The 25,921-nt window shown below is 37.3% G+C and overlaps 2 protein-coding genes across 4 annotated transcripts in view; one reads left to right on the top strand and one right to left on the bottom strand.

The window, feature by feature from the left end:
* LOC115210986 overlaps positions 1 to 6,341 on the top strand; it is a 66,996-nt gene extending 60,655 nt beyond the window's left edge. For all 3 annotated transcript variants that reach the window (XM_036502561.1, XM_036502559.1, XM_036502560.1), the window contains one exon: positions 5,010 to 6,341. In XM_036502561.1, coding sequence (XP_036358454.1) covers positions 5,010 to 5,945 — 936 coding nt within the window. In that variant the 3' untranslated portion in view covers positions 5,946 to 6,341. The remainder of the gene's footprint in view (positions 1 to 5,009) is intronic.
* A 4,643-nt stretch (positions 6,342 to 10,984) lies between these two features.
* On the bottom strand, positions 10,985 to 12,762 carry LOC115210601 (RE1-silencing transcription factor A-like). Its single transcript, XM_029779204.1, has 2 exons — positions 12,665 to 12,762; positions 10,985 to 11,543 (listed from the first exon to the last, which is right to left on the bottom strand). Exons 1-2 carry the CDS (start codon positions 12,760 to 12,762, stop codon positions 10,985 to 10,987), a joined length of 657 nt encoding a protein of 218 aa, XP_029635064.1.
* Between the last annotated feature and the right edge of the window lie 13,159 nt (positions 12,763 to 25,921).

A 25,921-nucleotide genomic window follows, 5' to 3' on the forward strand; every position in this document is an offset into this window, starting at 1 on the left:
CTTAATTTATTGACTCCGAAAGGATGAAAGGCTAAGTTGACCTTGGCAGGATTTGAAATCAGGACGTAGCAACAGACGAAATACTGCTGAGCATTTCACCCAGTGTGCTAACGATTCTGCCAGCTCGCTCGCCACCTTAATAATAATAATAATAATAATAATGATAATAATGATAATAATAATAATAATAATGATAATAATAATGATAATAATAATAATAATAATAATAATAATAATAATGATAATAATAATAATATTGATAATAATAATAATAATAATAATGATAATAATAATAATGATAATATAATAATAATGATATTGATAATAATAATAATGATAATAATAATAATAATAATAATAATAATAATAGTAATATAATAATAATAATAATGATAATAATAATAATAATAACAACAACAACAACAACAACAATAATAATAATAATAACAACAACAACAACAATAATAATAATAATAATAACAACAACAACAACAACAATAATAATAATAATGATAATAATAATAAAAATAATGATAATAATAATAACGATAATAATAATAATAATAATAATGATAATAATAATAATAATGATAATAATAATAATAATAATAATAATAATAATAATAATGATAATAATAATGATAATAATAATAACAATAGTAATAATAATAATAATGATAATAATAATAATAATAATAATAATAATATAATAATAATAATAATACATTGCACTGCATTGAAATAATTCTTTCATTTTGAGCTATTTCTGTATTTATATATTTCAAATATAAAATGCAATAACAAAGTTGTAGAGCTTGCCTACTCCATGGAATATCTACGGTTCCAGCTAGTTATAACTATTAGTATAATTATTAAGGTGGCTAGCTGGATTTGCCCCATGAAAAAAACTGGTGGGAACACAAACCACCCCCAGTGCTTGAAAATGACCACATCTCACTCCTCTGGAACTTCACCATTCAAACTGACAGAAAGATAGATGCAAATAGGCCAGACATCATATTGAAAGACTTCAAACAAAGAACATGCCTCCTCATTGATATGACTGTCCCAATCGATATAAACGTATCTGTCAAGACCTACCAAAAACTGAGCAAATATAAAGATCTTGAAATAGAAATCAGCAAAATGTGGAACCTGAAGACTAAAACAATACCTGTTGTCATAGGTGCCCTGGGAATGATAGCAAAAGGGGCTGATTGCTACCTAACTCAGATACCAGGAAACCCCAAAATGGCAGAAATTCAAAAGATAGTGCTCATGGGAACTGCTCATATCCTATGCAAAATACTTTCTATGTAATCTCAAGATTTAAAACAAACATAATTTTCGGTTTACAAAAAAAAAAAGCTTTTTTTAGACATTCATTATTACAACCCCCCCCCCCAATATATGGCACACTAGGCATAACAACAACATGAACTTCCAACCCTGTTGTCTCTTGAGGTCTCTGGGTGAGACTTGGAGCCAACTTGTACAAATATAAAGCAAAAGTCAAACATAGAATAATAATAATAATAATGATAATAATAATAATAGTAATAATAATAATAATCATGATAATAATAATAATAATAATAATGATAATAATAATGATAATAATAATAATAATGATAATAATAATAATAATAATAATAATGATAATAATAATAATGATAATAGAAAACAGAAACAATTCCTATCATAGTAGGTGCATTAGGCATGATAAAAAAATATTCAGACAAATACATAACAAAAACACCAGGACTTACAAACACATATAACATACAGAAAATTGCACTACTAGGCACTGCACACATCCTACGCAGAACACTTTCCATACAATAGCCATCAGAGCATCACAACAAATCACAGCACATACCCAAGGCACACACAGCTGCGCTCGGTAGTGAAGTGAAAGCACGCTATAAAAATAAAACTACTGAATAGTAATAATAATAATAATAACAATAATAATAGCAACAACAACAACAACAACAATAATGATGATAATTTTTCTAATTATATCACAAGATCAGCAAATTTGAGGGGAAGGAGCTAGTCAATTACATCAAATCCAGTACTTGACTAGTACTTTATTTTATCCCTCTAAAGATGAAAGATAAAGTTGTCCTCAGCAGGACGTAAAGAGCTACAACGTAAAGAGCTACAACAAATGCTATTGATGATTCTGCCAGCTAGCCACCTTAATAATTATAGTAACAGTTATAACTAGCTGGAACCGTAGATATTCCATGGAGTAGGCAAGCTCTGCAACTTTCTTATTGCATTTTATATTTGAAATACAGTTGAGGCCAAAATGTTCAGAACGGCATTGTTTTCGTCAGAAAAGTAGATATAATTTTTTTATCAAAGTTGTTTTATTCTCTATAATTTTCACAGACAATAAATACGATATTATTAACTTGTTAACAATCTTTGCAATAGATCCAATACTTAAATTATCCTTCCTTCGAAGCTTAATAATCTGCTGACGAATTGGTAACGGAGTAAGTGGCATTATATTAACAAAGTACACTGCAAATATTCTTACTAATGTTTAGTAAACGAACCGTCACGTAAACAAATTCAAAACATTAGAGTTCACCGGTTAAATATACTAAAACACGGAGTAAAAGCCGCCACGGGTTTTGCCGCCACGGGTTTTGCCGCCACGGGTTTTGCAGTAAATCAATAAATCATCCATAACGTTTGTATTATCCTCTCAAATTACACCAAAATCTCAGACAATAACAAATAATATTGTATTTATTGTCTGTGAAAATTATAGAATATGAAACAACTTTGATAAAAACTTATACCTACTTTTCTGACGAAAACAATGCCGTTCTGAACATTTTGGCCGCAACTGTATATAAATACAGAAATAGCTCAAACTGAAAGAATTATTTCAATGCAGTGCAACATATGAATTGCAGCAACATTTTCTGGTTTGTAGTAGATTTTTGGTGAAAAATTGTTCATGAAGTTTCACTGTGGTTAGATCAATTTCATGGATCTCTTGTGAAATGTGACTGTTCATATTGAACAATAAAACATGATAGAAATCTTTTAACTTTTACTCTGCTTCAGTCATTAGACTGTGGCCATGCTAGGACACTATCTTGAAGGATTTTTAGCCGAATGAATTGATCTCTCTCTCTTTTTACCCTTTTACTTGTTTCAGTCATTTGACTGCGGCCATGCTGGAGCACTGCCTTTTTTAATCGAGCAACTCGACCCCGGGACTTATTCTTTTGTAAGCCCAGTATTTATTCTATCGGTCTCTTTTGCTGAACCGCTAAGTAACGGGGACATAAACACACCAGCATCGGTTGTAAAGCAATGCTAGAGGACAAACACAGACACACAAACACACACACGCATATATATATATACATATATACGACGGGCTTCTTTCAGTTTCCGTCTACGAAATCCACTCACAAGGCTTTGGTCGGCCCAAGGCTATAGCAGAAGACACTTGCCATGGTGCCACGCAGTGGGACTGAACTCGGAACCATGTGGTTGGTAGACAAGCTACTTACCACACAGCCATTCACATTGAACAATAAACATGATAGAAATCTTTTAACTTTTACTTGCTTCAGTCATTAGACTGTGGCCATGCTAGGACACTATCTTGAAGAATTTCTAGCTGAATGAATTGATCTCAGAACTTATTCTATTGGACTCTTTTGAACCACGAAGTTACATGGATGTAAACACCAACATTTGTTGTCAAGTGGAGGTGGGGGACAAACACACACACACACACACACACACACACACACTTCTTTCAGTTTCTTTCTATAAAATCCACTTACAAGGCTATGGTCAGCCTGAAGCAAGCTATAGCAGAAGACACTTGCTCTGAGGTTCCACATAGTAAGACTGAATCTGGAACCATCTGGCTGGGTAGCAAGCTTCTTACCACACAGCCATACCTGCACCTATAAACATTTGCTTTTCTGAATAACCTTGATATATAAGCATGAAGGTGTTTTGATTTACTGTTGACATATCTTTTCAGTGTTACATGTACAACATTTCATCTATTTGGCCACGTAGCTATCATATCTGTTAAAACAAAGTTGTTAAGTTCACTCTCTGTTCACATATCCTGTTCTTCCATCTCAGATTAAGAATAGAGAAAATATATTGATTTGATTGTGTCTGGGGGGAGTCATTTTCTTTTTGTGCCATACTATGTAACACACTCACTGGTAAAATTTCCACGTTTTTTAAAATTTTTATTGTCCTAAAATTGTCGTTGCATCTTGCAACCTTTTCAATAGTTTTGACTATAGTCACTAGTCAAAACTATTCAAAAGGTTGCAATAGTCAAAGTGTGTGTTACATAATAAGGCACAAAAAGAAAATGACTCTCCCCAGACACAATAGAATATGCTTCAACACACAAACTCATATAAAGAATCTTGCAAACCAAATCCAAAAACGAAATATTGATTTGAGATATATGTTATTATATACCCACAGTTTAGAAAATAAAACTTTTCAATTAATCTTCCTCTAACTTCATTTTGCACCTTATACATGAATTAATATTATTACTATATCATTCATTAACATCTTCCATCACATCTTGGCCGTTACATACTATCATCAGTTAATTCTAATTATTGCTTTTCCTTGTTGATTCTGTTTAGATTGATATAAGTCATATCAAAGTTCATTATCTATTGTTGTTATTGACGTCACAGAAGGGTGATAGTATTTTATACTAACTGAAATTTTCTTAGATATAAATATTTCCTTATGATATTAATTATGATAGTGCCTGTATATATTTGTTAAAAAGATTTCCTTCTTTCATTTAGGCCAAATGATTCACTCAATCTTATAATTTTATTTGTAGTCACTTGTTTTATAATATATATATTGTGATTTTCAGTGATATGAATATGACACTATAAAGATATGACTTATTTTGAATTGTTTTCCTTGAATATCCTATCTTAATATAATTATATCTATTATTTATTTAACAGGATCCTCAGACAAAATTAATAAATGACTTGAATATAACATTCACAACACCAAGCATCATTCAAAATTCTACAGAAATATCCTCAATTCAGGGAGACATTTTCTCTTTTAAAAAGGAACTTCCAAAGAATACCATGAACCTTTCCAATGAAATCTCAGTATTGACTGCATATTTCAATTTAGGATCCTTTGCAAAAGGCAGTCCTGGACATCAGTATACCCCAAATATCTATTACAAATGGATGTCTGTATTTGGCAACTTGACTAACAATTTAATTGTTTATACAGATGATAAAATTGCATACAAATATTTCCAAAAATTAAGGGAAAAGTTTCCTAAAGAGCGAACCAAAATATTTCTGATAAACAAGAAAGAATTGTGGTCATTTCAGATAGAAAAAAATATTTCTCAAATATATAAACAACCTGGTTACCCAAAATATCTTCCCAATACTGTTGTGCCTGGGTATTCTTGTGCCATGCATGCAAAATTTGAACTTCTTAATCGGGTTATAAGAAAGAACTATTTTCATACTAAATACTTTATGTGGTTAGATATTGGACTTTTTCGAAGTCTCCGTAATGATTCTAAATTTAAATTGAGAGTACCTACAGATTTTAATGAAGCTAAAGTTGCTTACAGCTATGTATATGATTTTAAAAAGGATGTAACATATAAAGACATTATTTATCACAACATGGTGTGGGTAGGAGGTGCCAGCAATCTTGGTAAATATGATGTTTTGTACAAATTTACTCAAGAGTATTTGAACTTCCTTAACAAGTCTTTGTCCATAAAACTAATAAGTACAGATCAACAGATATTATATGGAATGTATGTGGACAAACATAAACCAGAAACAAAGCTTCAACTTTATAAATCAGGTTGGTTTAAATTGGGTTATGTATGTTATACAGTTGAAAAGACACCAACCTGATGTGTACATACATGTGTATAAAATAATCTGAAGATATCAACATCTTGTTCACACACACACACACGCACACAATTTATCTTCCACTTGGGGCATAAATCACCTTTGTTCAGCATTCTTGTTTTTACAGCTTTGTTCTTTCACATTTCCTCTCTGTCTCTCTATCTCTGCACACACACACATATATATATATATATATATATATATATATATATATATATAAGCGTTGGGCCTCACTGAGGCAAAGTGGCTCAGTTCCTTTCGAGTGATGGGTCTCACGGAGGCAATGACTTTTGGCATTATGTTGTGCTTGAGAAGAAAACCCATCAAGCCAAACAAAATCGCAGTCATGGCAGATACTGGTGTCATGCAAATGGCACCCATTACACTCTCGGAGTGGTTGGCATTAGGAAGGGCATCCAGCCATAGAAAACCATGCTAAATTAGACTGGAGTCTGGTTGCAGCCTTCCAGCTTACCAGCCCCAGTCAAACCGTCCAGCCCATGCCAGCATGGACAGCAGACGTTAAATGATGATGATGATGATGATGATGATGATATATAATGAAGACTAAGATTGAAAAATCTTTGAAATATATGGGAGTGAAAAACAGAAGGTAGTCAGAATGACAGCTTGTACTTTACCCTATATATCAATATTTCAAGGTTAATATCTCTCATCTGGAGAAAATGCAAGATGCTGTTCAACTGGTATTCTTTGCTCATATGTATTGGGAAGAGGTTGGGGCTTGAGACCTGCATTGAACAATCTGTCTTGTATAACTCTAGTTTTGTCAGAAGTACCATCTGAAGGCTACATATCAGTATCAAGGAACATATGCAGACAAACACGTCATTCAAAAAAAGCACCTGGAAAAATGCCACACTCAGATCTTCACAGTTACAACAGAGCATAATACTGGTAATTTGAGGATCAAAGAAGTCCCTCATTAATAAAATTAAATTATTGATCAATAAAAATGAGTTACAAGTGGTAGATTGGTTGTTGTAACAATACCTACCATTCTGCACATATCACAAACCATCTTCCCATACATTGGAGCAAAAGATACCAGCTGACATCAACCTCTATTTTTTTCCCTGATAAAGAGGTATTAAGCCCAAAATATAGAAATATGAAATAAAGGGCAAACTATTTTTCAATCTTTTTTATTTGTTTTCGCTCCAATATTTCAATTTGCATGACATTAGTTCTTAAACAATTTCAGTCTTAATTTTAAATATCACAGTGTTTCACTCAGAACTATATATGTGATATATCCATAAAAAGACAGTGTCTTTGATGTTTGTTATTGTTTTATATATATATAACAATTACAAACATCAAAAACTATCTCTTTTTATAGAGTCAAACTAATACATTCCATGTGCACATTCTCTTGTTTGCTATTGTTAATTTTAATGATCATTTATTTGATTTGACTATGTGCGTGTGTATTTCATGTTATACTTAGAAGCAATGCACATATGCAGAATCTCCAACTTGAGTTGAAGGGAACAAACCATTCCAAATTTTTGTTATAGTATTTGTGTGGATGAAGCTGGGACTGACCAGATTGTACTGGCATAGAATCATATGATGTATAATAATGAAGTCAGATTGAATAATGATATTTTGAATGCATTTAGTACATAGATTTCAGATTATTGTGTTATAGACAAAAAGGGAATTTTGTGTCATGCACAAAATCTTCCTCAATTAAGACATATCAAAATATAGAAATATATGGCTTAACTGAGGAAAATTTTGCTTAAGAGATGGAATTCCTTTCTTATCTGTTGCACAGTTATCTGAAATGTACTTATTAAAACATTCGAAACATCACTACCCAGTTTGACTTCATTTTATATATCATCATCATCATATCATCATATATATATATATATATATTAATGTTTTTTTTTTATGTTCAGTTATAATAAAAACAATTTTACATTAATCTGACGGGTTACTCTATACTTTTGAAGAGTACAAATTTATTATTCATATACAAGAATGTTGACAGTAACCTCAAAGTTTCTGCCAGCTAAGCCATCATCAGACTGCGATGCCTTGGAGTTAATTTTGCCTTTATATAGTCTCTGTTGAGTTAAGAATCATCTTTGGGTGTGTGGGTTTGAGTGAGGTTATAATTAGGTTTTTATGAAAAGGTGTTTTGGAAAAAATTTTATTGATTAAATTTGGGGTTATGTTACATTTTAGAATTTATTAATGCATGTAGAACTTTCTAAACAAGCCTATTGATGTTTCTTTTTGTTAGGTAGGTACTAGGTATTACATTATTTTTGTTGCTTTTGGTATTATTAGATATAATCTTTTTGCTTTGACAATATGAAGGTCAAAAGTACTAAGTCCAGTATTTAAGCCCTTAGTAATTGAGTGTTTCAACTTTATATATATATATATATATATATATTAAAATATATGCGATCTGATCAATAAGTATCCGGACTGTTACCGTAATAACGAAGCATGCAGATTGAAGCCACTTTGCAGAGATTGACTGTGAATTCTGCTGTGCATGCACACTAAATTTTAACGTTCTAGTTCACTTCTGCTGTTTACAGCAGTGCTTGGAAGGAAGGTGTGTAGTGTGTGATCATAGCATTGACCATGACAAAGAAAGTTGTCAAGGTGATACCTGCTCAGAGGCCCACACAAAGTTGGCAGAAAGTGTATGGAGAGGAGTGTATGAGCTGCACACAAGTGTCCAAGTAGTTCAGACATTTCCAAGATGGCCAAAAAATGTCAATATTGAATGTTCTGGGAGACCCGCAACCAGCAGAACTGAGAAAACCATTGCAGATATGCATGCAATTGAGAGAGGAAATTGTCGAATCTCCATCCATGAGTTATCAGAGGATGTGTAGATTAGTTATGGTTCAGTTCAGTCCATCAACCCTGAAAATTTGGGTATGGGATGTGTGTCTGCCAAGTTTGTGCCAACACTGCTTTCAGCTGACCAAGAAAGCACTTGGGTTTGAGTTGCACAAAATCTCCTTCATTGTATCGAGAACGATGAAAACTTTTTGAAAACTTTGCATAGGCCCCTGAGCACGTATCACCAAGCTTTAGGCAAAATTTGAGGCAGATTCTCTACTCAACTTTCTCTGTCATGGTGAATGTGATGGTCACACGCTACACACGTTCCTTCCAAGCACTGCTGTACACAGCGGAAGTGAGCGAGAATATTAAAACTTAGTGCACATGCACATCAGAGTTTAAGGTCAATGTGTGCCGAGTGGCTTTACCCTGCATGCTTTAGCTTTCTTACTATGGCAACAGTTTGCATACCTTTTGATCAGACCATGTATATATATATATGTATGTGTGTGTGTGTGTGTATGCCCAACAAGAAACTTTCCTACATATATTATCAGACTTGTCACACATCCTCCCCCATAGTGTTTAAAAGCCTGATAGTCAGCATTTGTGGTTTTAATAATGAATTCACAATCCCTCATGTAATAACACAAATAACAAGAACAGATCTAAAAGTAAACTTAGGAGAATAATTTGGTTCATTCCTGCCACTTCCCTAGACAAATATTTTCCCATAATTAACAGGTACACAAATAGACTCAACAGGGGTTCAATCAAATTATCATATATATAGCTGCTGCCCCATCATCAAGGGCCTACTCTCAGTTGTAACTGTCAAGATACAGGAGCTTGTCCACTTGCTTGCGTGATGGCACTTGCGTGTTATAAAATGCTGAGTTGTTTTTATAGCATGAAATTATTAGTAGGTCATAAAAATATACACTGTGGTTATTAAATAACATTTATCTCACACCAGATGGAATACCTTTTTCTTGATCTTACCTTCACGGTGCAGTATACTGTATATAAATACACACACACACACATATACCATCCCAGCATGGAAGGGAGATATTAAAGGAAGATGATATATATATGTATCATATATACCAACTTTCTGGGTTCTTTTACAGGGCTTAGAACGAATGAAGGACTGCTGTAATAAATGTGTGAATCTGAGAGGGGATTATGTTGTGTAAAATCCTAATTAACTGATCCTCCAGTTTTTTTCTTTTAACCAAAGCCAGGAACTTTTCAGCACCTCCTTGTATATGACACACTCACACACACACACACACAAAAGATGTTAGGGAACTAATAACTGCAAGTTGATTCCTCAGTCAGCACTCCTGCAAATAGTGGCTAATAGAATGTCTAGAAGTGGACACCATTCCTTAAAGGAAATCCTTGACACAGACTGAAATTCTAAATATAATTAATTAGTCACAGAGTATAATACCTTATGTCCAAGAGTGAAATTTTTGATATACTTATTAAAAATTCTGTTCTTGGATTTTATATTCTTTTAATGTTTACTCTCTACCATCGGAACAAAACAAATTGCCTTTGTTTTTTTTGCCTTACTTATCTTTTAAAAAAACAAAAACAAAAAACAAAAAAGCAACAAAATTTATGCATTCTAATCTTGTTTCACATGAATATATCTAAAAATTTTCAACCGTTTTTTTTTTCTTCTTCTAATTGTTATTATTACTGTTGCTACTCTAAACCTTACAACACATTTTCTTCCTATCTCTTTCCATTTTCTTTCTCATTTTACAATGTCAGCTGTCTGTCAAATTGTTCACAATACTTACTGAATTTTGATTTGATAATATTGTTTTTCATATTGCTAACACATTTTGTTTAACTCTTGTTAAGAATGCCAAGTATTTTCATAGCTTTTTTTTTACATAACAGATTTATACATATCACTATTTTGTACATTAATAAATATATTATTATTTTAGCTTTGTTCTTATTCTCTTTTATTTCATGTTTTTTTTTCTTTTCAATCCATTTATTTCATTCTTTTCTTGTTGTTTTATACATTTTAACCCTGTTAATTGTAATGCTTATTTATTCACATTATTTTAATTAATCATCTATTATCTAGCAGCTTCTACATTTTGATGATGTAATTGTTTAATTTTAGAATGACATCATAGGTAGGAGTAAAACGATGGTTTCGACCAGTTTTAACCTAAAACAGGTAGAATATTTTGATTGGATATTGGTTGGATACTGGCTGGATATTGGCTGGATATTGGCTGGATATTGGCTGGATATTGGTTGGATATTGGCTGGATATTGGTTGGATATTGGCTGGATACTGGCTGGATATTGGCTGGATATTGGCTGGATACTGGCTGGATATTGGTTGGATATTGGCTGGATATTGGTTGGATATTGGCTGGATATTGGTTGGATATTGGTTGGATATTGGCTGGATATTGGTTGGATATTGGCTGGATACTGGCTGGATATTGGCTGGATATTGGCTGGATATTGGTTGGATATTGGCTGGATATTGGCTGGATATTGGTTGGATATTGGCTGGATATTGGCTGGATATTGGTTGGATATTGGCTGGATATTGGCTGGATATTGGTTGGATATTGGCTGGATATTGGTTGGATATTGGCTGGATATTGGCTGGATATTGGTTGGATATTGGCTGGATATTGGCTGGATATTGGTTGGATATTGGCTGGATATTGGCTGGATATTGGTTGGATATTGGCTGGATATGGCCAGCTGGAATAGTAAAAGATTAAATATAATCTATTGCACACATTTGGCTTTTAAAAATATATTCTTTTGTTTTTTTATTTGCTTCAGTTATTTGACTGCTGCCATGCTGGAGCACCGCCTTGAAGGGTTTTCTTTAGTTGAACAAATTGACTTCAGGACTTACTTCTTAAGGCTGGTACTTATTCTATCAGTCTCTTTTGTCAAACTGCTAAGTTACAGGGTTGTAAACACACCAACACTGGTTGTTAATGCTGATGGAAGGGAGATAAACATATGCACACACACACATGATGGGCTTCTTTCAATTTCCGTCTACCAAATCCACTCACAAGGCTTTGGTCGGCCTGAGGCTATAGTTGAAGACATTTACTTAAGGTTTCACACAGTGGGATTGAACCTGGAACCATGTGGTTGGGAAGCAAAGTTCTTACCATACAGCCACAACTAAGTCTCCGGGAATAATTGATATTTTACTTGATTTTTTGACACTAATAAAATGCCATTAACTGATACATGAAATGTACAAATCTTTTTTTACATAAGTAATATTTTTGAAGAGGTGAAGATAACTCGTTTACACTTTTACTCTTTTACTTGCTTCAGTCATTTGACTGTGGTCATGCTGGAGCCCAGGACTTATTCTTTGTAAGCCTAGTACTTATTCTATCGGCCTCTTTTGCCAAACCGCTAAGTTACGGGGACGTAAACACCAGCATCGGTTGTCAAGTGATGTTGGGGGGATAAACACAGACACACAAATATATACACGCACACATACATATATATATACATATATACGACGGGCTTCTTTCAGTTTCAATCTATCAAATCCGCTCACAAGGCTTTGGTCGGCCCGAGGCTATAGTAGTGCCCAAGGTGCCATCCAGTTGGAATAAACCCGGAACCATGTGGTTGGTAAGCAAGCTCCTTACCACACAGCCACTCCTAGTATTTATAACATGATAGAAGGTAAGCATCTAGCAAACAAAGTAAGCAACTCTATTGCAATTCTATGTTCTACCTCTTTCTTTTCACTTATATCACCAAAACCTTTGGGAAAAAGCATAGCAGAGACGGGCCACATGTTCAATTCAGACGTTAGGATTGCCTGCACAAACACATACAACAGACCATCAACATCAGCAATGTCGTTGATTGTTCTCTGACGATCCTCATCCACAAGCTGATGAACTTTCTCCACATTTCTGGGGATGATGCTCATGGTAGGCCTCCAGATCACTCATCATCTTCCAAGGATGTTCTTCCACCTTTGAAGAGCCCATGCCACTCGAAACATTGAGTACAACCCATTGCCTTGTTGCTGTAAGCTTTCTAATGCATGTTCACTGTCCATGTAGCAGACTTTTCAACTTTAACGCAAAATTTCTTGTTGGCTCTTTGTTCCAACTTCTTGTCCAAGACAAAATCACAGGCTGCAGCATATATGTCATCCCAAAAGCACAAATTTCACAACTTTCGAAGTAAACACAGCAATGTCATTCGACACATTGCCTCATAAAGGTCACTTGCTAGCTCTCACTGTGCAAGCAACTTTGTGCTGCCATCTGTTGGTGCACTGCAGAACTAGTCTGGGAACATTTTGATACCACCTCATATAAATATGATAAATGATCATGCAGTAAGTACACTGGAGACACAGGCAAGTTAACAGAGAAGATAGACTTTGTATGTGGCAGATGCACAGAAGTAAGGAATTCTAAAAACGCATAAGAAATAAATGCTCAGGTATTTCACAAAAAGTTATCGATAACTTCTGTTATCTAGGTGATCAGAATAACAACAAGGTGAAGAAAGTTCAGGAGGCTATTACTTCTGTTAACTACAAAAGGTTTCTTTCTTAGAGTGAACAGCAGACTGTATGATGTTAGTGTATGAGCTGCAGTATTACATGGTAGTGAAATATGGGTCCTGTGAAAAGTAGAGAACCTATGAAGACTAGAAGGAAATGAAGTAAGCATGCTCTGCAGGATGTGCAGTGTTACTGCACATGATCAATGAGCATTAGAGGAATCTAATGCAGCATTCAGGAGAAAAATCTGCATTGATTTGGTCATGGGAAGATAGTTGTACAAAGAAGCACTGATTGCTTATAACAGATGGAGTCTGGAAAAGGAAAACCCAGGAAGATGTGAGATGAGGTGGTGAAGGCTTTTCTCAGGATGTTGAGATTCACAGAAGAGATGTCAAAGGACCAAGATGACTGGCAATATGCAGTGATCAAGAAAACCCACTTGGCTATGCTAATAAGGTGTGACTGGGGCTCTCAAAGCTTAATGCGTGCACACACAACTGGGTCCCTACCAAGCCTACAAATGCTGCTTCATCCCTCTTTTGCACCCACTAGACAGTTGGGTCTCTCCTTCAAGCCATTTTTTATTGACATCTCATTTTTACCAGTGACTCTCCCATTCTTGTTTGTATCCATCTTTTTCTCTCTTCTCACTTGTAACCTTTAACCCAATCCTTCGTTACTCCACTACTCACCTTTCAAATGCTTTCCTATCTACTGTTTAACATGTGACTGTAAGAAATGAAAGCAGAACCTGCTACTATACCATACTGTTATCTTTGTACTACCAGCTTTCACTCCCTCTCCTCTGTGCCATCCCCAAATGGCATCCATTTCTCATTTTTATAATTGTCTACTCCACTCATATTTATCAACCCCACCTTTGCTCACCATTCAGTACATTTATTCCCTATATACATCTGACCACTTTGAAGACCATGCTGCTATCCCTCTTTCACTCCATTTTCATACTCTTGCAATCTTATCCACCCTTCCTGATTATTCTGTACCTCTTTACTCTTTTACTCTTTTACTTGTTTCAGTCATTTGACTGCGGCCATGCTGGAGCACCGCCTTTAATCGAGCAACTCGACCCCGGGACTTATTCTTTTGTAAGCCCAGTACTTATTCTATCGGTCTCTTTTGCCGAACCGCTAAGTAACGGGGACATAAACACACCAGCATCGGTTGTCAAGCAATGCTAGGGGGACAAACACACTCACACAAACACACACACGCATATATATATACATATATATGATGGGCTTCTTTCAGTTTCCGTCTACCAAATCCACCCACAAGGCTTTGGTCAGCCCGAGGCTATAGTAGAAGACACTTGCCCAAGGTGCCATGCAGTGGGACTGAACCCGGAACCATGTGGTTGGTAAACAAGCTACTTACCACACAGCCACTTCTGCGCCTATGTACCCATGCTCTCTATTTACTGTCTTGGACATGTTACCATGAAAGTATGTTCTGGAATATTGACTCTATCATATTTACCTCACTTTTGGGTATCACTTCAGCCTTTTCCATTCACCCATGTTAAATGTAAGGTAATAATGAATCCTTTGATCATACTGTAACCTCTCAACCCTTGTGTAAAGCAATCACTTAATCACCTATTTGAGGGGCTCTTTAATCTTGCAAGTTATCAGGTAACCTCAGTAGTGCTGGTGCCATGGAAAGAAAGCACCCAGTACACTCTGTAAAGTAGTTAGTGTTAGGAAGAGCATCCAGCTGTAGAAACCATGCCAAAACTGAGATACTGAAGCATGACATAGTCCTCCAACCTGTTTAAGCCTGTCAAAATATGCAACTCAAGCCAGCATGAAAAGTGGACGTAAAAGTGATGATGATGATGATTTATTTATACTTTAATTAAAATGACAATTTGTTGTGGTGAAATCTTGACACTCCTGGGGGTTAGCAAGTGAACTGTCCTAAACCTTTTAAAGGTGGATGTGTACTGACGGTGCGAGGTACAGTGTGGTGTTTTCTGGTTAAAATCCTGGTGATTCCGTAGAAATAAGTGGTGTTATAATTGCTATAGTATATTTGTTGAAGGTCTCCCCTCGTGTGTGTACCTACGATTGTTGATTGTTGAAATTGCTATTTTTACATACGAGTTTGTAGCTTTGTGTTTCTTTTCTTCCCGTTTATAGGGGAGCTTGAGAAGAGAAGAAAAATGGAACAAGTACCAGAAAAAGGCCACAGTTATGCGGCAGTAACTGGTAGAGGAGTAGACTCTGACGCTTTGGAGGTTCGTGAGGTGAAGGTAGAACCGAAGTAGCTAAAAGAGTCCGAAAAGTTATTGAAAAGAGAAGGCCATACTTTAAAATTAACGCTACCAGATGAACTAACAAATTGTGCAAGAAACAGAACTGTGATATACAAAACACTGAAAGTGTCATCGAAAAAAATTGAAATCGCAACTATCGAAGCCATTTGCGAGTGTCTAAAAGCAGTTAAAAAGTTCACCACTTTTATCACAAGAGGAAGGAAGTATCGCATAGCGGAGGTGCGCTTCGTGACGGAAGACGAAGCGATAAAGCACGCCACTGTAGTCATAAATACGGAAGAATGGGTACTTTTGCCAACGTACTATGGCAAGCGTGTTGCCAGGGTGAGAGTTGGAAAAGTACCCCCAGAAATAAATGAAAGATGGTTGGTAGCAGCGATAATGTTTAACATGGAGGAAGATGCAAAAATACTTAAAGTGACGAGAAACAAAAGGTTAAATTGTATGGCATAGAGATGTCCATACAAGCAATTTTAAGTGACTTAAACAAAACTACAGAGAAATAATTTTACCTGAGGATGTGAGGCTGATAGTGGTAGTGGAAAGCAGGCCTCCTATATGTTATCAATGCAGGGGAAAAGGCCATATGAAGGCGAGGTGTCCCCAGAGAGAGAGAGAGAGAGAACAACAGATGGAACAATCTGAAGAAAAGAGGTGGACGAAGTGGTAGAAGATGGTGTGAAGGAGACGGTAATAATGGAGAAAGCGTTCACAGTGGTTAAAAAACGAAAAAGAAAAGAAAGAGTAAGCTCTCCGCCGGAGAGGCAGAAAAAGAAAAAAAGAAGAGCTTGAGAAAGAGGTGACAGTAGCAAAGGTACTGGCTACATTAGCGGAGGAGGAAGATTTGGGTGGTGAAGAGAGACGACAGCACGAAAGTAAAGCAGTGGCAGTATCTAAAATGGAAGAGGATAAAGACAGAGTGAAGGCGCCAAGAGTGGATCATGGGAAAAACAAACAAGCGAGAAAGCCGAAGAATTTCGTGACATACGCCAAGAACACGGCAATAGAAAAACAGATAACGAAGTTTAAATCCATAATAAGGGTGAGGTTGCCTGCGGATGTTTACACGAAAAATGTGAAAGCAATTGTTATAGATAAAGAGAGGTATAACGGGTTGAAGGAAATGCTTGGAAGGGAGATTGATCCACCGGGAGTTGAGGTGGAGTTTGGCGAACTACCGCCAGTGATGGAATATAGAGAATTAGAACCATATATGAACTATTAAAAAAAAAAGAGTAAGTAAAATGAAAAAAAAAACACTATGCTAATGGAACAAACAAAAGGAAAGAAGAGATTATAAACTGCCTGAAAGAACGGTCAAATGGTATTGCATGAGAGTGGGGCTCAAGCAGCCATTTCATCTTCATTTATTATATCGTTTTGTGTTTTTGTCCCCACTGTGTTGTTCTGTCTGTCCTTGTGCTGTCCCCTCAGTGTAAAAGCCTGGGTGCTTAAAGAATTAGTATATATTTCTTTATTGCCCACAAGGGGTTAAACATAGAGAGGACAAACAAGGACAGACAAACGGATTAAGTCGATTACATCGACCCAGTGCGTAACTGGTACTTTATTTATCGACCCCGAAAGGATGAAAGGCAAAGTCGACCTCGGCGGAATTTGAACTCAGAACGTAACGACAGACGAAATACGGCTACGCATTTCGTCCGGCGTGCTAACGTTTCTGCCAGCTCACCGCCTTTAAAGAATTAGTATAGTGTGATGTGTGCAGTCGCATTTGTGAAGGCAGTCGTAGAAGTCGTTGAGAAGAGATATAAGTTTGTTTCTGATTTAGTTTTAGTAGTGTTATAACACTGTTACAGTGTAGTCTAGATCCAAACTCAAGAATGTGAGTGGCATCGATACATTCGAAGCTCAGCATGGACGTTCTTAGCATGGAAGACCTGTTATCTTCAGTGGTACAGTTGCAACGGCAACTACAACAAGAACAACAGAAACAGCAACAACAGGTACAACAGCAAAATCAACAGTTGTTGGTCTTGTTGTTGCAGTATAAAAACACTTCAGGTTCGTTTCCGGCAGGCGAGGTTGCTAATTCAATTGAAGAATTTACTTATAATCCATAAGAAGGGATTACGTTTTCTGCATACTTCAGAAGATATGAAGGAATCTTCAAACAAAAATGTAGAAATTGGGCGGAAGAAAAGAAAGTACGTCTTCCAGTAACATTGCTTTTATATTCCGGTTCTCTTCCTTATCGGCCAGCTTAATTCTTATCACGACTTTCATCTTTGAGATTTTTTTTCTCTATTTCCACACTCTCCTCGTATTGCACCATCACTCTTTCGTATTTCCCCTTCGGTGGCTTTCTTGGCTGTATCCCTTCACTCTCTGTCTGATTCCATCTCTGTTTGTTGCTCCTTTTCACTTCCTAGTCTCTTCTGTCTTTCCTCCTCCTTGCTTGTTGAAGGCTCTGGTCTTTGTGTTCGATCTTCCGTTGATTCCTCATTTTCTCTTTTTTCCTCTTTATTTTCATCCGTCTTTCTTTTCTACCACAGTGGACTCTTTTTCCCCTTCTGCCATTACAATTTCTTCTTCCCGACGCTCTTTCTCCGCCTCCTCCCGATCGTGTTTCTGGGGAGACTTGGCTTTCATGTGACCCCTTACTCCACAGGCAAAGCATATTGGAGGTCTGCTTCCCACCATAATTCTAAGTCTGGTTTCATCGGGTAAATAATTTCAACAATTTTGTGGAGGTCTGATAGGCTGATATGGTCGCTGGCCAGATCCTTCAAGATCGACTGCAATAAAAAAATATGCCTCCTCCGAAAAATATTATAATGTTACAAGCATTCTCGGGGCTCGTAAACTATTACCAAACATATATACCAAATATGCATGAGCTAAGAGCACCCCTATACAACCTGTTGAAAAAATACGTTAAATGCTATTGGTCGGACAGGTGCCAAAAAGCGTTCGAAGAAATTTTATAAGTTTTAACATCGGAACTGTCATTATCACACTTTGATCCAAATTTAAAGATAGTAATAGCATCAGATGCTAGTGAAAATAGTATAGGAGCGGTAATTTTACACAGGTATGAAAATGATAGCCTAAAATCCAGATATGAAAATGATAGTCTTCATGCTTCAAGTTCATTGTTGGAGGCTGAAAAAACTACAGACAAATTGAGAAGGAAGTATTAGCCATTATTTTCACAAATTCATACATGAAAGGAAATTTAGTCTGAAGACAGATCACCACCCATTGTTGTCAATTTACGGTTCGAAAAAGGGTATCCGCCACACATACAGGCAACTGATTGCAGCGCTGGGGGACGATCCTGCTAAATTATAACTTCAAGATGGAATTTCTACCACCGAAAAAACTGGGACTTGTGGATGGGCTGTCAAGATTGATACCCAAATACAATGAACCGTTAGAGGACACTGTAATAGCGGCATTAAAAGCTGAAATCAAAATAAAATATATACTCTGCGACATGGTACGTGAACTACCTGTCTCTTTAGAGCTGTGATTTTCAACTAGGGTTCCGCCAGTACAGTCCAGGGGTTCCGCAAGAGGTTACATAAATGCTAAACTCGACAGTAATTTCTAATTCTCCTGTGCAGATATGTGTGCACATGTTGGGCCTACGTGTACATCTACGATTTGCACGCCAGCGTAGATGACCCTGATCCTTGGTGTGTACATGTACGTGCACTTCTACGAGTTGCATTACAGCTTAGGTGATGGTTTAGTTTTCTTTTGTAAAATACGAGTGACTATATTTGGAAGAAACATTTTAACTGCGTAAGCCATTTAGGTGTTGTTGTTAATCCGCCTTTTAAAAAATCTTTAGCTTTTTGGAAGGCGTTTTTGTAAAATCTTTTTCTTGTATGACGTCTATTAATATTTGGTCGAATGTTAAGATTAAAAATTCGAAAGAAAGTTGAATTACATGTGTAGAAAAAAAAAAGAAATAGGGAAACTGATACTAAATTATAAGATAAGTAAATATGCATAAATATTAATTCTTTACAAATTTCTGAACACAAAAGACATTTAAAACAACTGAAAAAATGGTTTACAGAAGAAAGAATAACACATGAAGAACCAATGGAATTTCTTTATGACATTTTTGACGTCCTGGTACCTCAAGGAATAGTCGAACCAACGAGTACATCGAGTAGGAAGAGAAAACAAACAGAACTTTTGCAAGTAGAGGCCAAACGAAAAATAAATATTCCAATTTCTTCCCGGGGAATTAAGTGGAAAAAATGGGGAAGAGGTCGTAATAAATATATAATAAATAAAAGAAAAATAGTTATTTCTTTATTGTCCACAGGGGGCTAAACATATAGGAGACAAACAAGGACAGACAAAGGAATTAAGACCTCAGTGCGTAACTGGTACTTATTTAATCGACCCTGAAAGGATGAAAGGCAAAGTCGACCTCGGCGGAATTTGAACTCAGAACGTAACGGCAGACGAAATATCGCTAAGCATTTCGCCCGGCGTGCTAACGATTCTGCCAGCTTAAAGAGGGAAGATATTATGGTGAAATTCTGACACCCCTGTGGGATGGCAAGTGATCTGTCCTAAACCTTATAAAGGCGCATGCATACTGATAGTGTGAGGTACAGTGTGGTGTGTTAATCCTCGTGGATTGTATTGGTAGCAATTTGGGGGGGGGGGTAGTGCGTTCGGCTGTTTTCTGTAAATTTTGTTTTGTGTTACGGATAGTTATCCTTTGTTTAATGTTTTTTTCACTAGCGGGGTGTCTGTTGATTGTTTTGAATTTTAATATTGCATTTGCTTTGTGGTTGTTCTCTCCTAGTGGGGAAAAGCTACAATGGAGGTAAAGCAAGTGCGTGCTGGCAGCTACGCAGCAGTAACGAAATGCAGAAGTGTTGCAGAGGCTGTAAGAAAGTTGGAAGTAATGGAAGTGGCTGTGGACTTGGAGGCAGTGGAGAACAGCCGGGATTTATTTGGGAAAGAGGGTGCAAAGTTAGAATTGACGCCACCAACGGAGGTGACAACAAACAAAGAACTGACGACAGTGATGTACAGAACTCTGTCACTGCTAACTAGGAAGATAGAAACGGCGAGAGAAGACGTTGAAGAATGCCTGAATAAGGTGAGCGAAAAAGTCGAATATTTCTGTAGAGGCAGGAAATTTGGAACGGTGGAGGTGCGCTTCTCGACAGTGGAGGAAGCAGTAATGCACTCCACGGAAGCCTTGAAGTCGGAGAAGTGGGTACTGCTGCCAAATTATCTTGGGAAGAGAGTAACAAGAATAAGAATTGACAGGGTGCTCCCGGAAATTAAAGAAATGTGGTTGCTGGTAGCCATTATGATGGATATGGAAGACGACCCGCAGATTCTACAAGTGAGCCGCACAGAACAATTAAATTGGTGGGGTTGAGGTCTTAATCCAGGCCACCATTAGTGACCTTCAAATGATAACAGAGGAGGTTGAACTCCCGGAGGATGTGAAACTGTGGGCAGTAGAGGAGGGAAGACCTCCCACATGTTACCACTGCGGGGAGAAGGGGTACATTAAGGTGAGCTGTCCCCTTCTCCAAAAATAAACACCAAAGGAAGTGAGAAAGGAAGAAATCAGTAGCAGTGAGAAGCCGGAGGAAGACACAGAGGGACCAAGTATAAATGAAGTGCATGAAATACAAAATAGAAAGAGTAAAGAAACAAAGAACTCCTCGTCCCCGAAGAACTCTAAGAAAAAGAAAAGGAGAAAACACAGTAATACACAAACGCCCACACCGCAGCTAACAAATACAATGACACTAAACAGCCCTGAATCTCCAACCAAACGCACACATACATGTACATATAGCACAGTAACCCCAATAACAGAACACCCACAGGAAATCGCAAGCACTTCATGTACACGGAAAAACTCAAACTGAAACAGTACAGATACACCAACTGATTACACACAAATAGGCACACAATAAAAACAATATAAAATATCAACATGATTTATAACATACTACTGGACAAATTCAGTGATTGAAAAACAATTTAACAAAATGAAGACAGTTGTCAGGGTTAAAGAAGAGGAGACAGTACAAGCTCTAGGTAGGAAATGTATGATTATTGATAGAAAGTGTTACAAAAGGTTGAAAGCAATAAACCCATTGGGAGCAGAAATAGACTATTTTGGACCTTTGCCACCTGTGGTGGACTTTGAAAAATTAAATCCACTGTATACTGAACGGAAATGATTTAGTTATAATCTTGATACAAAATAGATTTAAATGGGACTGCTCAGAAGTGGGGTCGAGTAGTAGCTATCACATCTTCCTTGTATAATTATCATATCATTCATTCGTCTATGTTGTTTGTCCCCACTTGTGCTGTCTTGTCTGTCTTTGTTCGTCCACCCTATGTACGCTTGAATAAGCAAATAAAGAAACCGGTGGGTTAATCCTTGTGATTCTGGTTTAAATCCTTGTGATTCCGTAAAAGCAAGTGGTGTTATTGTATATTGTTGAAGGTCTCTCCCTCGTGGGTGTACCTACGATTGTTGATTGTTGAAATTACTGTTATTGTTGTTTGCATACAAACTTGTTTAATTATGATTGTTTTCTTCCCATTTATGGGAGATATGGAACAAGTACCAGCAAAAGGCCACAGTTATGCAGCAGCAACTGGTAGAGGTGTGGACATTGACGCTTTGGAAGTTCGTGAGGTGAAGATGGAGCCAAAGAAGTTGAAAGAGTGTGAGAAATTGTTGAAAAGAGAAGGTAATACTTTGAAATTAACGCCACCAAAAGATCAAACGAATAGTGTGATAAAAAGAACTGTAATATATAAAAATCGAAATTGCAACCATCGAAGCTATCGAAGAATGTTTAAAAGAGATTAAGAAGTTCACTTTTATCACAAGAGGAAGGAAGTATGGCACAGTGGAGGTGCGATTCGTGACGGAAGACGAAGCGTTAAAACACTCCACTGTAGCCATAAAGACGGAAGAATGGGTACTTTTGCCAACGTACTGTGGCAAGCGTGTTGCCAGGGTGAGAGTAGGAAAAGTACACCCGGATATAAATGAAACATGGTTGGTAGCAGCAATAATGATTAACGTGGAGGAAGACGTAAGAATACTTAAAGTGACGAGAACCAAAAGGTTAAATTGATCGGGGTATGGCATAGAGATGGCCATACAAGCAAGTTTGAGAGAATTAAACGAAATTACAAAGTTTTACCAGAGGATGTGAGACTGAGAGGGTAGGCCTCCCATATGCTATCTATGTGGGGAGAAAGGCCACATGAAGGTAAGGTGTCCCCTGAGAGAGGAAGAACGACGGATGGAACAGTCTGAAGAACAAAAGAAGGAAGACGAATTGGTTCAAGAGGGTGCGAAGGAGACGGTAGTAACAGAAGAGGTGTCCACAGTGGTAAATAAGCGTAAAAGAAAAGAACGAGTAGGCTCTCCGCTGGAGAGGCAGAAAAAGAAAAAAGAGGTTGAGAAGGAGGTGACAGAAACGAGTATACTAGCTACACCAGCTGAAGATGAAGAGGAAGAGTTGCGTAGTGGATAGAGACAACAGAATGAAAGTGAATCTTCGACAAAAATGGAGGAAGAAATAGACAGTGTTGGGGTGCCAAAGGTGAAGGAAGGAAAAAACAAACAGGTGAGAAAACCGAAGAAACACAAGAACACGGTGATAGAAAAAAGACAACAAAGTTCAAATCCATAATAAGGGTGAGGTTACCAACAGAGATTTACACTGAAAATGTGAAAGCAATAGTTATAGATAAAGAAATGTATAATAAGTTAAAGGAAATATTTAAAAGCGAGATTAATCAACCCGGATTTGAGGTTGAATTTGATGAACTGCCACCTGTGGTAGAATATAGAGAATTGGAACCATATATGAACAATTGAAAATAAAGAGTAAGTAAAATTCTTTAAAAAAACGATGCTAAGGAAAAAAATTACAAACGGAAAAAAGAAAAGATTAGAAACTGTAAAAACGTTCAAATGGTACTGCATGAGAGTGGGGCTCGTGCAGTCATTTCATTTTCATTTATTACATAACATTTTTCTCATTTTCATTCGTTTTGTGTTTTTGTCCCCACTGTGGGGTTCTGCCTGTCCTTGTGCTGTCCCCTCTGTGTAATAGCCTGAGTGCTTGCATAAAGAATTAGAATTAGTACAGTTTGGTGAGTTTCTACCTACGCCTTTTCTACAAATCGAGCAGGGCCATCTACCAGAAGGAGTTTGTGGTTTGTCTACCTTCCTACTTATTAGGACTTTGGTTTTAGCTAGGTTGACTCTAAGGCCCTTCGATTCTAATCCTTGCTTCCACACCTGAAACTTCTCCTCTAGTTCTGATAGTGACTCAGCAATTAGAGCAAGTTCATCAGCATAGAGGAGCTCCCAGTGGCATCCTGTCTTGAATTCCTCTGTTATTGCCTGGACAACTATGATAAATAGGAAGGGGCTGAGGACTGAACCTTGGTGGACCCCAACCTCTACCCGGAATTCTTCACTGTACTCGTTGCCAACCCTCACCTTACTGATGGCATCCTTGTACATGGCTCGCACAGCTCTCACTAACCATTCATCTATCCCTAGTTTCCTCATTGACCACCAGATGAGGGATTGTGGGACCCTGTCAAAGGCTTTCTCCATGTCAACGAAAGCCATGTACAGAGGTTTATCTTTGGCTAGGTATTTCTCCTGCAGCTGTCTTAGTAGAAATATAGCATCAGTGGTGCACTTCCCTGGCACGAACCCAAACTGCATCTCATCTAAACTGACTCTCTCCCTAATTAGTTGGGCTATGAACCTCTCTGTAACCTTCATTACCTGATCCAACAACTTGATACCTCTGTAATTATTTGTATCTAAATCTTCACCTTTACCTTTGTAGCAGTTGACTACGGTGCTCCTACACCAGTCATTGGGTATGGCTCCTTCGTGTATTACCTGGTTAACTATACGAATGACTAGGCTATATCCGACACTGACTGATATTTTGAGCATCTCTGCAGTGATTCCTGGTGAGCCGGGGGCTTTCCCTGCCTTCATACTCTTGATTGCTTTATCTACCAAGGTATTGTCATTTCGGATAGCTAGTGCCTCTGTTGGGTCAACATTCAGCAGACTCTCTTTATTGAGCAACCTTTCATAGTGGCGTCTCCAAACCTCTCTCTTTGCAGCCTCGTTTAGTGCAAGTGAACCATCACCCATACAGACACATTTCTCTCCTATGACATCACGATTCTCTCTCACACCCTGTCTTGCAACACGAAATACCTCAAGTCTTTGGTCCGCACGGCGCAGAACATTGGCAAATTTTTTCTTATCTGCTTCCCCACTGGCTGAATAAACCTGTCTCCTAGCTTCCCTTCTGGCAGTCTGATACAATTCCCTGCTACCTCCGTTCTTCCATTCCTTCCAAGCCTGTTTCTTTTGTCTAATAGCCCTGTCAGCCACATTGTTCCACCACCACGTTACCTTGGGTTGAGAGGGGACTTTGCATCATCCACAGATCTGGTCAGTGGCTCTCAGCTGGTTGTCCTGTAGAAACCTCCAGTTGTCTTCCACATTATGTGATGCTATATCCCCTTCTATTTCATCAAAGGCTTTGATTAATACGTCTCTAAATCATTGTCCATTTGCATGATCTTTAAGCTTCCAGACCCTTCTCCTCCAAGCTGGTCATCTTCAGAGCATCCACTTAGCCCTGATCCTGAAGTTGCTAACTACTAATCTATGTTGAGGGATACATTCTTCGCCTGGGAAGGTTTTGGCATTTATAAGCAGCCCTCTTTCCCTTTTTCTGGCGAGGATGTAGTCAATTTGGCTAGTGTGTCTGCCAGAACGATAGGTGACTAGGTGACAGGCGGGTTTCCTGAAGTTGGTATTGCAAACCATAAGATCATTTACATTTCAGAACTCCAGCAGTCTGGTTCCCTCCTCATTGCGGGAACCTAAACTATAGCTTCCGTGTATGCTATGGAAGCCCCCTGCATGTTGTATGCCACATCCATTGAAATCACCAGCCACAAAGAGAAAGTCCCTGTCATATATCAACGAGGTAGTCTGCAATAGGGTGTCATAAAATCGGTCTTTCTGCCCATCCGGTAGCCCCGGTTGAGGGGCATAGGCCGAGATAATGGTAGCTAACCTATGGTGAAGCACTAATATAATCTTAAGTACTCTGTCACATACTCTGACTACCTCGATTACCTTATCAACCCATTTCTCCACAAGAAGTATACCCACGCCCCCGACCCCGTCAATGTTCCCTGCCCAGAAAATCATGTACCTGT

This window comes from Octopus sinensis, linkage group LG4 (genome assembly GCF_006345805.1).
Source record: "Octopus sinensis linkage group LG4, ASM634580v1, whole genome shotgun sequence".
NCBI lineage: Eukaryota > Metazoa > Mollusca > Cephalopoda > Octopoda > Octopodidae > Octopus > Octopus sinensis.